The sequence below is a fragment of the Schistocerca americana genome, chromosome 1 (assembly GCF_021461395.2).
Source record: "Schistocerca americana isolate TAMUIC-IGC-003095 chromosome 1, iqSchAmer2.1, whole genome shotgun sequence".
Classification (NCBI taxonomy): Eukaryota; Metazoa; Arthropoda; class Insecta; order Orthoptera; family Acrididae; genus Schistocerca; species Schistocerca americana.
In genome coordinates, this window is record NC_060119.1 from 904,237,830 (window position 1) to 904,253,711 (window position 15,882).

A 15,882-nucleotide genomic window follows, 5' to 3' on the forward strand; every position below is an offset into this window, starting at 1 on the left:
GCTCCTGGAAAGGTATGGAGGTTGAAGAAAGCTGTTTATGGACTTAAACAAGTTGATGGGAACTGGAATCAAAAAATTGATGATATGTTAAAAAAACATAAATTGACCAGCTAAACCTCTGATCCCTGTATCTATTTTCATAGGATGGAGGACACCAAGCTAGTCATCCTAGCTTTATATGTGAATGCTATGTTGTTATTCTCAAGTGATAGAAGTGCTCTGAATTACATAAACATTCTTTGAAGGAGATTTTTTGAGATGTAAGATTTAGGACAAGGGAGCCGGTGTTTAGATGTGAAAATTACACGAAATTGTGAAAAAGGAAAGATTTGGATCTGACAGGAATCCTATGGAAGAAAAGTTCTGGAGAAATTTGGAATGAGTGAAGCCAAGCCAATGTCATTATCACTTGAATTTGGGTTGGAATTTGAGGCAGTGGAATCAGCTGCCATTAGTGTACCTTATCAGGAGGCAATAGGAAGTCTTCTATATTTATCCCAAATCTACAGGCCTGACATGTGTTTTGCTCAGAATGTCCTTATCAGATGTAATCACTGTTTTAAAAAAAGGTCCATTGGTTGTCAGTTAAAAGATATTTAAAGGGAACCATGAGAAATAAGCCAGAACTTTTTGGAGGTGGCAGTAGAGAAGCAATGGCCTTCAGTGATGCAGATGGGGAAATAAAGTCAATTACAGATACTCTGCTACTGTTTTGTGCATAAAAATGCAAAATTCTTACTGTGGTCTTGTATAAAACAAAAAATTATTGCATCGCTTGTGAAGCTGGATATATTTCTTTGGCATCAACTGTGAAATTTACTGTGGTTCAGACAACATGTCTGAGGTAGATCCAAGTAGTGTCATAGAGTCACTTAAAGTATATTGTGATGATAAAGGAGCCCTTGAGTTGGCCAAGAATCTAGTGATAAATTCTAGATCCAAGCATATAGATATAAAATATCATCTTGTAAGGTAGGCATTACTAATATTGAACATCTGCCTTCTGGAGAAAAGCTAGCTGATGCTTTTATGAAACCCCTAACCCCCAAAGACATGAAGCATGTGTAAGAAACTTGTGTTATGATGTAAGTGAACAAGTAACTGTACATTTGAACTTCATATTGTCAACTTAAGGGATCGTGTTAGGATATGCAAATAGATTTTGATAACTTTCTATTTACTACTTGTTACTGTTACACAGTGTCTGTCAAGAATTCATGTATGTGTAGTCATAGTAATGCACATACTGATTTTCATTTAATAAAATGTTATTTCACAAAGTTTTCATAATTAATTATATTAAAAATGCACAACAGATTGTGTAGTTCCCATTTGTCCTCACATCTTGTGACCTGAGGATTTAGTGAAATATATGAATTATGTTATATGGTTGCTGAATTACTAAAACAGTCAAAATCATTACGAGCTATACACAACCATAGTAAGAGTAAAACGACAATGACCACTGACTTGTCATTAACAGTGAAGATCTTACTTAAACAATTTGCTTAAATCATTCTAATTTCATATAATGATGTGGTAATATGATCAGCTACAAACATTACAGGCAACTACGTACATGCATTTTGTTATTATCACAAGTAATTATTTTTTATACAAATGAATGTCACTCACCATGTTACAAATATTAACAGTCTAGTTTTGCTGACTAATTTTGTGAAATTTCTTAGTTATTAGAGTTATGTTGTCCTGATGACTTTACACAGCCTTACTTGCCACCTTGCTTGTTTTGAGACACACAACATTTGATTACAGATGGAGCGGTAAGAATAAGTAAAAGAAACAAAGGCAAGAAGGAATCAAGTAACAAAACTGTACATGTTTGCTGTATAAAAATAGTAATCCTATATGTTTACATTTTAAACAGATGTTAGTGATTTATAAAAACAACTCACAGTAGGGCAATACCCTAACCCCTCCCCATTTTTCCACATACACACACACACACACACACACACACACACAAATGAAGCATATGCCACAGTCTGTAATATCAACATTACAACTTATAACTTTGTTTCATTATAAAAAAGTCTTTTTAATATCAACAGGACACGTTCTTTTCACTGTTTCCTTTGCTACCCCATCCGTATTTGTGCTTGTAAAGAAATGTTTTATAGCTGTTACATGAAACACAATTTCTTATCAGTAACATGATATTATTTAATTTTAACAAGAGGCACACAATTCTGTAATCATGGGCTATTACACAGAATCAAGAATGATTTGTTCAGTTATATATAAAATGAATTTATCAGTGTCCCCGTATGAGTGGTCCTCTGTTTGTGTGTCATGAGTCACTGTTGTTACCTAATTGAGCCAATCAACTCAGTGGGCTTTTGTGTGGGCTGCAGCCGTTAGGCAGTTCAGTACACTCCAAGAAGGCCACATGCACTGGACAGTTGCTTTTATTTGTGTTGTTCCTCTTCCATTCATATTTGGATGTTTTCTTGTATATGAATGATTTACATAAATAGAAAGAATTCATTTCACTTGTTCCACATTAAAAGAAAGTAGGATATTGGAACCAGTGTTTGTGCTAATACTTTATTTTTAGGTCACTGATACTGAGATAAGTTGTAGATAATGGAAACAATGCTGGTAAACTATGAAATTAACTTTTCTGATGTTAACTATCTTGCTTTTTTGGGTTGGAGTGTGACAGTTATGAAAAGTTACTTTCTGTAGCAGAAACTGAAGTTTTTTTATACTTTTTTCAGTTGATATTACACTTGCAGTATTTTATCATTGGGTAAAATATTAACTTATGGACATGGTTGCATTTAAACATTTTTCATGAACCTAACATTGTTGACTAGTTTTCTTGGTGACACCACTGGATATGTGCTCCATAACTTTACCAGTATCTGAAATTAATTTGCTCAACTGAACAGTGTCTGTAATAAAATAATTGAGGGCCAAATTATTTCCAAGACTTTCCACTCAAACACTCTACAGTCTTGGTTAGATCCAGCAAAAGAAATTTCTAATGTGGCGTCAAATGATTTTGCGCCTGCAAGCTAAGTCACGCCGTTTATCAACTCGATGGAATGAATACAGAGCTCGCAGGAGGTACTTACTTCGTGAAAAACGGAGACGGAAAGCAGAAGAGGTATAACCATGTGAATGTAGATTTAATGACTGGTAACAATGTGGATTTGGTTTGTTGTCCATAAACTGATAGTACTAATCTACTATAACCTGTAATTAGAATTTTTAATCATGTATAGTTAAAAATTGACTTAAGAATGAAATCCTTTCCAGATATGTTTTTTTTTATATATATATTTTTCTTAGCTATACTTGTATCTTATGAGAGGCAATAATATGAATTTTGTACATTGAATTGAAGTAGTTCATTTTTTTATATTAGCTGGTGGCTGTTTAGGGAAATATTTTTTGTTCTGCACAGGCAATGATGCTTAATCAGCAGATGTTACAGAAGAAATTTGCAGAAAACCAAAAAGTCCGTGGTGTTTTATGTGATGGTGCTGACCCTGAGTTAGATCGCTATCTTGAAGATGAGAGAATTGCTCTTTTCTTGCAAAATGAAGAGTTTATGGCAGAATTACGTTGGAACAAAGACTTTCTTTCTACATTAGAGAAGGGTAAGCCTCAAGTGTAACTTTTTAATGAGTCTTCTATTTGCTCAGAAACTGAAGCTGTAAATGCAAAATTGATGTTTATGGCATAAGTGCTATGTGTGTTTCTTTAAAGTAACTTTTGTTAAGGCTTTTGATTGCAATGTCTTGGAGAACAATAATGTGTGGCCAGTATGTTGTTACATAATAGTAAAAGAAGCATAATTGAATACTGAAATTGTCCCAAGTTATATATGCCTTATGTTGTTTACATAACATCTTTTTGTATACACTCATTTAACATTCACTAGTTAGAAACTGTAGTTGGCATACTAAGCTCACAATCTATCCCACATAAACATATGACGTCTGAAGATAGATCCATCAGAATGGTGTAGAATAGGTAGGAGGATTGCTATTTATTTAAACACGAGAAAAGTTGAAGAATAATGTGACTAGACTTCTGATCTGGAGTATAATGCAGATCGGTGGAGTATGTGATTCTGAAAGTTACATGTGCAGTATGGATTTATAGTGTAAATGATGTACACAGGTGGAGCTCAAGGGTTACCAATTATGGTAAACCCTGGGTATGATTTTGTCATGACCTGTTAAGTATGACAGTGAAACATAATGGTTTTCAGAGGACAGGGTTCTTGGCTTAACGGTATAGATCACAAGGATTCCAAAACACACATTAGCAAGTGACTTTAGAAAAATTGCTGCACCTTTGCTGTGTTAGGTTTACTCATGGAGGTGGGACATACAGAGGGTCTTGAGGGGTTACTGGAACATTGAAATCAGTGAAGGCAATATAATTTAGGATTCATCACTATTCATCAAATACAGAAGCAGCTGAACAATGAACAGGTGTGTAAAAAGAGGTTGAAAGTATAACAGTGAATAGAAACAGGCTAGACCCCTCATGGCACACATGAAATGAGTATAACATTGGTAAACATGATTATCTTTTTCAGAAAATTATTTGACAACATTCCTACCCTGAAGCTATGACTTTGTTCCCATTTTTTTGTTTATAAACAGAATATTTACAGAGTAAGTCCACAAGACAATATAATTTAGGATTCATCACTATTCATCAAATACAGAAGCAGCTGAACAATGAACAGGTGTGTAAAAAGAGGTTGAAAGTAAAGAAATATTTATTGAATTCTTCTATCAGATTTTATAATTGTTTTTAATTTTTCAGTTAAACTTAATAAAAAAATTAAGTCTAATTGAGGTTTCACAATGAACATCTTATTCAGTATAATAGTGTTAAAAGATATTTTCAGTCTCTGGATCTTATTTGCACATCATGTTGTTAATGAAAGACGACAACAATTGATGAAATTTTTTGTGGTTCTCCTTCGTACATTGGCAGTATACGCTATTAAAAATGCATTGGTGTTACTATATCTCAATTAAAATTACTTTGTGATTGACATGTCAGTGATTCAAGTGATAGGGAGTGGGCATCAGCCAATCATAGCTGTTTCTTGGGCTCCACATGATCGGTGTGTTGCCTGTTTTGTGGGCACAAGCCTTGCCAGGTGAAATGGCCTGTAGGAGTTGGGAGAGAGTCAGGCGGGGAGGAAGGACCTTAAATGAGCACTAATTTTTGCATGTTTAGTTGCGCTAGTGTGAAAATGTTTTTACGCAAATAAGGCAAAACTGGATCTACTGGTGAAGTTAGTACTATTGTAAACATTTAGTTTCTGCACAAAACTATTAAAAATAACAATGTCAGATTCACAATCTTTATCAACCAATCATAAAAAGATTCAATTCTTTCACAACTTAGTCTCACATCATAGCTTGCCTTTAGTGGTCATAGTTATTATGATGTTTTGGAACCTACAGGAGTTAATTTGGAGAACTTACTGTGAAAAATTTGACCCCATGATTTTTTACGTTCACTGGAATCTGGGTCATACATTACTGTAAGCCAAATGCAGCTACCATACTGAAATGGTTTTTAAGGGTGGAACGAAAGCTGTCTCTCACTATAAAGTGGAGTAAATCTAATTTACATATTCTTAGTATGCCACTGTGTGCCACAATCAAAGTTGTTTCCATACACTAAGCTGAATTCATTTATGTTTTTTGTGTTTCTGTTTCATAAGCGGTTTACCAGATCATTCACAGCTGCAGTCTAAGTTGGCCGAACAGTTGCATTGTACTGTACACAGATAATTTATTACTTTGTGACTTGTGTGACTGAACTGTAAGTCTTTTACTGTTATTCACCAATAACTAGTGATTATGGTATTTTACACATTGCTGACCATACAGCAGCAGCGGCACTCATCACTGCCCTCCCTACTACCTACAAAGACATGGCAACAGACAGTAAGCAGATAACCCGTTTCTACTTGATGCATGTCCAACTATCGCATCACGTGAGCACGTGACATGTTGTGAACGAGTGTGCAATCCTGCTCCCCTCCACTGCCATCTGTTAATCACAAAGTAATTTTAAACAGAGAAATAGTGTTAATGTTAATAGTTACTTGGCACATCATATTTTGTTGTGCAGGTCTTAAATAGGTAAGCAACCATTATGTTGAGGGTGATTATTGTTACTGTGGAAGGCTTTGGTCAAACCTGTAATAATAAAGATAATCATCCTCAAATATTTTTAAAAAGCTGCCCTAATTATCACAGCTAATTCCAAATGTTAAAAGAAAATTATATTGTAGGCAATCTGCATTTAGTGGATTTTTTCATCTCTCATAAAACAATTTGTAAAGTTTAATTTATGTACGTTTCTTGTCTCTCTTTGTGTTATGTCATCATGATGTTAAATCACAGCCTTCATTACAGAGTCAATTTCCCTCCACCCTATACTTTTGGCAGCTTTTCTATTAATCTCAGAGTAGTCCCAGTTTTTTTTCTTTTTTATTTTATTTTATTTCTTTTTTAAAGAAGCAGCCTTGTCTCTGGTTCTGAAGGCTTCAGTTTGTTAAATTCTGGCCTCATTGTCTGCTCTGTCTGGAAGGAATTTCTTCTTTTTTTTTACATTCATTTAGTTGCATTATGCATAGGAGTGCATTTTATTTATAGACATGTGTTTATTTTTTATGGAATTAGCAGTTCCATATGAGACCTACCATATAATAGTGCCAGTTAACGAAGTGAGTGGTTATTGTTCATTTTTATTACCCCTGTAGATTTTTCCCACGAAAGATGTCATGGTGATTTAAGGGCAGAGGAGGTAGGGGTATACTTTTATCAAATTGAGACAGTTTGCATTGGGAGGGGAGGATGAGGAGATCTTAAGGATCATCCATGAAATTGAAAACTATACACATCAGGGTTTGAAACAACTTGCACTAACCCATGCAGTCTTTCCTATGTGAATGTGCACCACTCATACCATCAAAGTTACTACTTGCCACACTCAAGTAGTGGAAGCATTGTCAGACTGTTTTTTGTACCTGTCCCATGTTCGACTGCTTCTGTAGATGGTGAGCAATGATCTGTCCTCTTATATGTAATTGTCTCAATCTTGGATTTACCATTAATGCATGAAGAGAACATCAGGATATAATTGGAATGCACATTTAATATAGCATGATTGCCTAATATAAATTGACAGATTTAACTATCTTCTAATAGTTGGGCCCACAATTTGTCATAGCTAGCAGCATACGGCACATTATGCACAGTGTTTGCTTAAGTCAGTTTATAAAAAGTGTAGGGTGTAATGTAAATACAACTCAATAAAGTTGATAATGAGAACTGCAGGACAGTGTAATTAGAAACTATATTACGTTAATTAAAAAAAATTTACATCATAATTGAAGTATAATTCCCAAAACATGTAGTGGAAAGACAATTAAAAGTGACTTGTTACAGTTATTTGTGTATTTCAACTGATAGCCATAAAAACCTCATTTAGGCTTAACTTAAAATACTTGCATTTCAGATAAATCCTTTCAGCTGGACAATAGTAAGAATTACTGAAAGAGCCACTGTACAGCCACTAGCCTTAAGTTGGTGACTATACTTTTGTGTTCATGTCCATAGATACTGAAGAGTGTGCTCCACATTAATGGTTTTCTCAAGGATGTCCATGTATCTGAATTGATGTTTGTGTTTGTAATAATATATTTCTTAGCTGTAAATACCTGCTTTGGTAGTAGTATTCACCCCTTCACTTCTAGTAAACATCTACTGCCTCCCATAACTACATACCAAAGATAACAGAACTACTTTACTTAAGTAAATGTAGTGTCCTCATTCTTTATCTCCATTTTCCTTTAATGAATCTGTAACCAAGTGAGATCTAATGTTGGGTACCTCTTCACTAATGACTTTATTTATTTATTTCTCTTTCTTGGTTTATATGGTTTATTCAATGTGAACTAAGTCTCTCCCCCAAAAATTCATTAGACGCATTTTCTTAGGTACCTCAGCAGTTGCTTGTTACTTCATTTATGCAATGTGTACGTGGAGTCAGCCCAAACAAATAGTGCTCCATGTTTCACCCGAAACACAGTGTTTACAGAAAGCATCAGGTTTTTTCCTGTTATAAAATGTTATTGTTTGTTTATAGTAGTTTTATGTACACATTTGATAGAACAATCTAATTAGACTAGTCTAGTATTTGATGTAAGAATATGTATTAACAATATAATAGAGGAAACGTTCCACGTGGGAAAAATTATATATAAAATCAAAGATGAGGTGACTTACCGAACGAAAGAGCTGGCAGGTCGATAGACACACAAACAAACACAAACATACACACAAAATTCGAGCTTTCGCAACAAACTGTTGCCTCATCAGGAAAGAGGGAAGGAGAGGGGAAGACGAAAGGAAGTGGGTTTTAAGGGAGTGGGTAAGGAGTCATTCCAATCCCGGGTGCGGAAAGACTTACCTTAGGGGGAAAAAAGGACAGGTATACACTCGCACACACGCACATATCCATCCACACATACAGACACAAGCAGACATATATATATAAAAAAACCACTTCCTTTCGTCTTCCCCTCTCCTTCCCTCTTTCCTGATGAGGCAACAGTTTGTTGCGAAAGCTTGAATTTTGTGTGTATGTTTGTGTTTGTTTGTGTGTCTATCGACCTGCCAGCGCTTTCGTTCGGTAAGTCACCTCATCTTTGATTTTATATATAATATGTATTAACAGGTACAGGAATCTGAGCTTCTGGTTTGTCCCTTAAGACCTGGCCAACAACATGATATGGATCTCTAATTTCCATCCTTTTCTGTACCTTCCACTCATCTTCACAAAGCTATAAAACACTCTGAGCTCATTCTGTGTGTTACCCCTCCATTTTGTCTGACGTAGTTCAAATGGCTCTAGGCACTACGGGACTTAACATCTGAGGTCATCAGTTCCCTAGACTTAGAACTACTTAAACCTAACTAACCTAAGGACGTCACACACATCTATGCCCGAGGCAGGATTCAAACCTGCAACCATAGCAGCAGTGTGGTTTTGGACTGAAGCGTCTAGAACCGCTCTGCTATAGCGGCTGGATCTGACGTAGTCCTTCAAGATTTATGTTGTTGTATCTTGTCTCATATTTTATTTCTTCCAACTTTCGCCATTTCCATTACGTATTTACAAAAAATTGGTCCACTGTAGGCAAAATGACAGAAAATTTAACCATTTTGCAATAGCAGGAGAGAAACTGGACCAGTGAGATACATCAGACAGAGAAAATGAGTAATTGATATAGAAAATGCAGAATATCGTCTCTTGCTTTCTATGTCCCATGTGTAAAGTTTATAAATTCAGTAGTTTCTGCTGAACCCAACCATGAAATTTAGGGAAATGCGTACTAACATTGTGTAATCGACTGTGAGAGTAACACAATGACTGGCCTTACTGCATATAGAGTGCACAGTAATCAAAATAGTTTTAATATTCAGAAAATAGTGAAAGATATGGAGTCTTATATCAGAAAAAATGCCCAATAAATTTATGGAGTGTGAGTCTTGAGTGAAAGAATTGAACTTTAATATTGAATATCTCTCTTCCCCCCCCCTTCCCCCCTCCCCCCTTCCACCCCACCCACCCCTCTCTCTCTCTCTCTCTCTCTCTCTCTCTCTCTCGGTGTGTGTGTGTGTGTGTGTGTGTGTGTGTGTGTGTGTGTGTGTGAGTAGGAGGGGGGGGGGGGGGGGGCGCACATGCAAACATGCATATTTGTCTCTCAAGAAACATTTGTGATTCCTTGACATTGGACATTTACGATTAAGTACAGTCAGAGTATAAAAGCCCTAAAGCTATGTTCCTGTGCATGAGTGTAGAGGTTCAACAGCAGTTTCCAACAATGGAAGGTGAGTGATGTTATTTAGTGCAGAGGTGCGGCACTTCGACACTTCGCAGAGGCAACCTCTGGCAGTGACGGCTGATTGGTAATTTCATAGTTCGAAATTGCATGTGTGGAGACATCAGTCTAGTGTAATTACGTTAATAGGAGATCATGTAAATAACTAGGGGTCGGAAGCTTCTTACAAGGAAAATGAACGATATCGTTTCCATAAGAATTGAACAATGGAAAATCCTGGATGGAATGTAACAGTACCAAGAAAAGGATAGTTGCTTCTCACCATTTAGTAGATGCTGAGTTGCAGATAGGCACAACAAAAAGACTGTCAGGAAGTAACTTTCAGCCAATAAGGCCTTTGTTGGAAGTAAACAACACACACACGCACATGCACACACACACACACACACACACACACACACACACACACACACACACACACACACACACACACACACACACAGCCTCTTACCCACAACCTACAACCTACCTTCCTATATAAAAGATACCAACCATTTCCTACACTGTCTCTCCACAGTTTTACCACATGGTGCTCTGCTCGTCACTGTTGATGCCACCTCCCTTTACACTAACAATCCTAATACCCATGGCTTTACCACTGTTGAACACTACCTTCCCCCACACCTAATGGATTCCAAACCAACTACCTCATTCCTAGTTACCATGACCAACTACATCCTCACCCACAATTACTTCTCCTTTGAAGACTTTCAGTACAAACAAATCCGGGGTACAACTATGGGTATCCATATGGCACCATCCTATATTCATGAGTGATCTAGAGAAATCTACATCTACATCTACATCCGTACTCAGCGAGCCACCTGACGGTGTGTGGCAGAGGGTACCTTGAGTACCTCTATCGGTTCTCCCTTCTATTCCAGTCTCGTATTGTTCGTGGAAAGAAAGATTGTTGCTATGCCTCTGTGTGGGCTCTAATCTCTCTGATTTTATCCTCATCGTCTCTTCACGAGATATACGTCGGAGGGAGCAATATATTGCTTGACTCCTCGGTGAAGACATGTTCTCGAAACTTCAAAAAAAGTCTGTACTGAGCTACTGAGTGTCTCTCCTGCAGAGTCTTCTGCTGGAGTTTATCTATCATCTCTGTAATGCTTTCGCAATTACTAAATGATCCTGTAATGAAGCGCACTGCCCTCCGTTGGATTTTCTCTATCACTTCTATCAACCCTATCTGGTACGGATCCTACATCAGTGAGCAGTATTCAAGCAGTGGGCGAACAAGTGTACTGTAACCTACTTCCTTTGTTTTTGGACTGCATTTCCTTAGGATTCTTCCAATGAATCTCAGTCTGGCATCTGCTTTACCTACAATTAATTTTATATGGTCATTCCATTTTAAATCATTCCTAATGCCTGTTGTTGTTGTTGTGTTCTTCAGTCCTGAGATTGGTTTGATGCAGCTCTCCATGCTACTCTATCCTGTGCAAGCCTCTTCATCTCCAAGTATCTACCGCAACCTACATCCTTCTGAATCTGGTTAGTGTATTCGTCTCTTGGTCTCCCCCTACAATTTTTACCCTCCACACTGCCCTCCAATACTAAACTGGTGATCCCTTGATGCCTCAGAACATGTCCTACCAACCGATCCCTTCTTCTAGTCAAGCTGTGCCACAAACTTCTCATCTCCCCAATCCTATTCAACACTTCCTCATTAGTTATGTGATCTACCCATCTAATCTTCAGCATTCTTCTGTAGCACCACATTTCGAAAGATTCTATTCTCTTCTTGTCCAAAATACTTATCATCCATGTTTCACTTCCATACATGGCTACACTCCATACAACTACTTTCAGAATAGACTTCCTGATATTTAAATCTATACTCGATGTTAACAAATTTCTCTTCTTCAGAAATGCTTTCCTTGCCATTGCTAGTCTACATTTTATATCCTCTCTACTTCGACCATCAGCAGTTATCCTGCTCCCCTAATAGCAAAACTCCTTTACTACTTTAAGTGTCTCATTTCCTAATCTAATTCCCTCAGCATCACGCGACTTAATTCGACTACATTCCATTATCCTCGTTTTGCTTTTGTTGATGTTCATCTTATATCCTCCTTTCAAGACACTATCCATACCGTTCAGCTGCTCTTCCAAGTCCTTTGCTGTCTCTGACAGAATTACAATGTCATCGGCGAACCTCAAAGTTTTTATTTTTTCTCCATGGATTTCAATACCTACTCCAAATTTTTCTTTTGTTTCCTTTACTGCTTGCTCAATATACAGATTGAATAACATCAGATGTAGGCTACAACCCTGTCTCACTCCCTTCCCAACCACTGCTTCCCTTTCATGTCCCTCGACTCTTATAACTGCCATCTGGTTTCTGTACAAATTGTAAATAGCTTTTCGCTCCCTGTATTTTACCCCTGCCTCCTTTAGAATTTGAAAGAGAGTATTCCAGTCAACATTGTCAAAAGCTTTCTCTAAGTCTACAAATGCTAGAAACGTAGGTTTGCCTTTCCTTAATCTAGCTTCTAAGATAAGTCATAGGGTCAGTATTGCCTCACGTGTTCTGATATTTCTTCGGAATCCAAACTGATCTTCCCTGAGGTCGGCTTCTACTAGTTTTTCCATTCGTCTGTAAAGAATTCACGTTAGTATTTTGCAGCCGTGACTTATTAAAGTGACAGTTCGGTAATTTTCACCTCTGTCAACACCTGCTTTCTTTGGGATTGGAATTATTATATTCTTCTTGAAGTCTGAGGGTATTTCGCCTGTCTCATACATCTTGCTCACCAGATGGTAGAGTTTTGTCAGGACTGGCGCTCCCAAGGCTGTCAGTAGTGCTAATGGAGTGTTGTCTACTCCCGGGGCTTTGTTTCGACTCAGGTCTTTCAGTGCTCTGTCGAACTCTTCACGCAGCATCATATCTCCCATTTCATCTTCATCTACATCCTCTTCCATTTCCATAATATTGTCCTCAAGTACATCGCCCTTGTATAGACCCTCTATATACTCCTTCCACCTTTCTGCTTTCCCTTCTTTGCTTAGAACTGGGTTTCCATCAGAGCTCTTGATATTCATGCAAGTGGTTATCTTTTCTCCAAAGGTCTCTTTAATTTTCCTGTAGGCAGTATCTATCTGACCCCTAGTGAGATAGGCCTCTACATCCTTACGTTTGTCCTCTAGCCATCCCTGCTTAGCCATTTTGCACTTCCTGTCGATCTCATTTTTGAGACGTTTGTATTCCTTTTTGTCTGCTTCATTTACTGCATTTTTATATGTTCTCCTTTCATCAATTAAATTCAATATTTCTTCTGTTACCCAAGGATTTCTACTAGCCCTCGTCTTTTTTCCTAATTGATCCTCTGCTGCCTTCACTACTTCATCTCTCAAAGCTACCCATTCTTCTTCTACTGTATGTCTTTCCCCCATTCTTGTCAATTGTTCTCTCAGCCCTCCCTGAAATTCTCTACAACCTCTGGTTCTATCAGTTTATCCAGGTTCCATCTCCTTAAATTTCCACCTCTTTGCAGTTTCTTCAGTTTTAATCTACAGTTCATAACCAATAGATTGTGGTCAGAGTCCACATCTGCCCCTGGAAATGTCTTACAATTTAAAACCTGATTCCTAAATCTCTGTCCTACCATTGTATAATCTATCTGATACCTTTTAGTATCTCCGGGATTCTTCCATGTATACAACCGTCTTTTATGATTCTTGAACCAAGTGTTAGTTATGATTAAGTTGTGCTCTGCGCAAAATTCTATCCGGCAGCTTCCTCTTTTGTTTCTTAGCCCCAATCCATATTCACCTACTACGCTTCCTTCTCTCCCTTTTCCTACTGACAAATTCCAGTTACCCATGACTATTAAATTTTCGTCTCCCTCCACTATCTGAATAATTTCTTTTATCTCGTCATACATTTCTTCAATTTCTTCGTCATCTGCAGAGCTAGTTGGCATATAAACTTGTACTACTGTGATAGGCGTGGGCTTCGTATCTATCTTGGCCACAATAATGCGTTCACTATGCTGTTTGTAGTAGCTTACCTGCATTCCTATTTTCCTATTCATTATTAAACCTACTCCTGCATTACCCCTATTTGATTTTGTGTTTATAACCCTGTAGTCACCTGACCAGAAGTCTTGTTCCTCCTGCCACCAAACTTCACTAATTCCCAATATATCTAAATTTAACCTATCCATTTCCCTTTTTAAATTTTCTAACCTACCTGCCTGATTAAGGGATCTGACATTCCACGCTCCGATCCATAGAACGCCAGTTTTCTTTCTCCTGATAACGACATCCTCTTGAGTAGTCCCCACCCAGAGATCCGAATAGGGGACTATTTTACCTCCGGAATATTTTACCCAAGAGGACGCCATCATCATTTAACCATACAATACAGCTGCATGCCCTCGAGAAGAATTACAGCTGTTGTTTCCCCTTGCTTTCAGCCGTTCGCAGTATCAGCACAGCAAGGCCGTTTTGGTTAGTGTTGCAAGGCCAGATCAGTCAATCATCCAGACTGTTGCCCCTGCAACTACTGAAAAGGCTGCTGCCCCTCTTCAGGAACCACACGTTTGTCTGGCCTCTCAACAGATACCCCTCCGTTGTGGTAGCACCTACGGTACGGCTATCTGTATCGCTGAGGCACGCAAGCCTCCCCACGAACGGCAAGGTCCATGGTTCATGGGTGGGGGGGTTCTTCTTTTGAGCGATTTTAATGGTTTTTCTATCCCTCTGTCATCTATTTCGATATCTACCATTTTGTCATCTGTGCAACAATTTACAGAAGGAACTACAGTGCAGTCTTCCTCTGTGAAACACCTTTAGTAAAAGACATTTAGTATTTCGGCACTTAGTCTGTCATCCTCTGTTTCAGTACCATTTTGGTCACAGAGTGTCTGGACATTTTGTTTTGATCCACCTACCGCTTTGACATAAGACCAAAATTTCTTACGATTTTCTCCCAAGTCAGTACATAGAACTTTACTTTCGAATTCGTTGAACGCCTCTCACATAGCCCTCCTCGCACTACATTTCGCTTCATGTAATTTTTGTTTGTCTGCAAGGCTTTGGGTATGTTTATGTTTGCTGTGAAGTTTCCTTTGCTTCCGTAGTAGTTTTCTGACTCGGTTGTTGTACCAAGGTGGCTCTTTTACATATCTTACGATCTTGCTTGGCACGTACTCATCTAATGCATATCGTACAATGGTTTTGAACTTTGTCCACTGAACCTCAACACTATCTGTACTTGAGACAAAACCTTTGTGTTGAGCCGTCAAGTACTCTGAAATCTGCTTTTTGTCACTTTTGCTAAACAGAAAAATCTTCATACTTTTTTTACTATTTCTATTTATGGCTGAAATCACCGATGCTGTGTCACCAGAAGATCTAATATGTTATCGCCACGAGTTATTTCTCTGTTTAACTGCCCAAGGTAGTTTTCAGATAACGCACATAAAAAAAATTTGTTGGAATCTTTGTCCCTGCCACTTGTTTGAGTCTCCTAGTCTATATACGGTAAATTAAAATATCCACCCAAAACTGTAACATATTCGGGAAATCTAATCGAAATATTTTCCAAATTTTCCTTCAGGTGTTCTGCCGCAACAGCTGCTGAGCCAGAGGGCCTATAGAGATATCAAGTTACCATGTTTTAAACGTGACCTTCACCCAAATTATTTCACACTTCGGATCTCTGTCAATTTCCTTTGATAGTATTGCACTTTTTATCGCTGTAACAAGCCCCCCTCTTCACTGACCAGCGTGTCTCTGCGGTATACATTCAAATCTGAGTTTAAAATTTCATTACTGTTTACATCTGGTTTCAGCCAACTTTTCGTCCCTAGTAGTATGTGGGCATTGTGACCGTTTATTAATGAGAGCAGTTCTGCGACCTTTCTATAGGGGCTTCTGCAGTTTACTACTACCATATTAATATTGTCATTCCCTGTTGCATTTTGCCTACTGCTACCTTGTCGTGT

At 37.8% G+C, this 15,882-nt stretch overlaps 1 protein-coding gene across 2 annotated transcripts in view; it reads left to right on the forward strand.

Moving 5' to 3' along the window:
* LOC124615112 (CUE domain-containing protein 1) overlaps positions 1 to 15,882 on the forward strand; it is a 223,467-nt gene that overhangs the window by 67,634 nt on the left and 139,951 nt on the right. For both annotated transcript variants that reach the window (XM_047143002.1, XM_047143001.1), the window contains exon 5: positions 3,434 to 3,629. In XM_047143002.1, the coding sequence (XP_046998958.1) occupies positions 3,434 to 3,629 (196 nt within the window). The remainder of the gene's footprint in view (positions 1 to 3,433; positions 3,630 to 15,882) is intronic.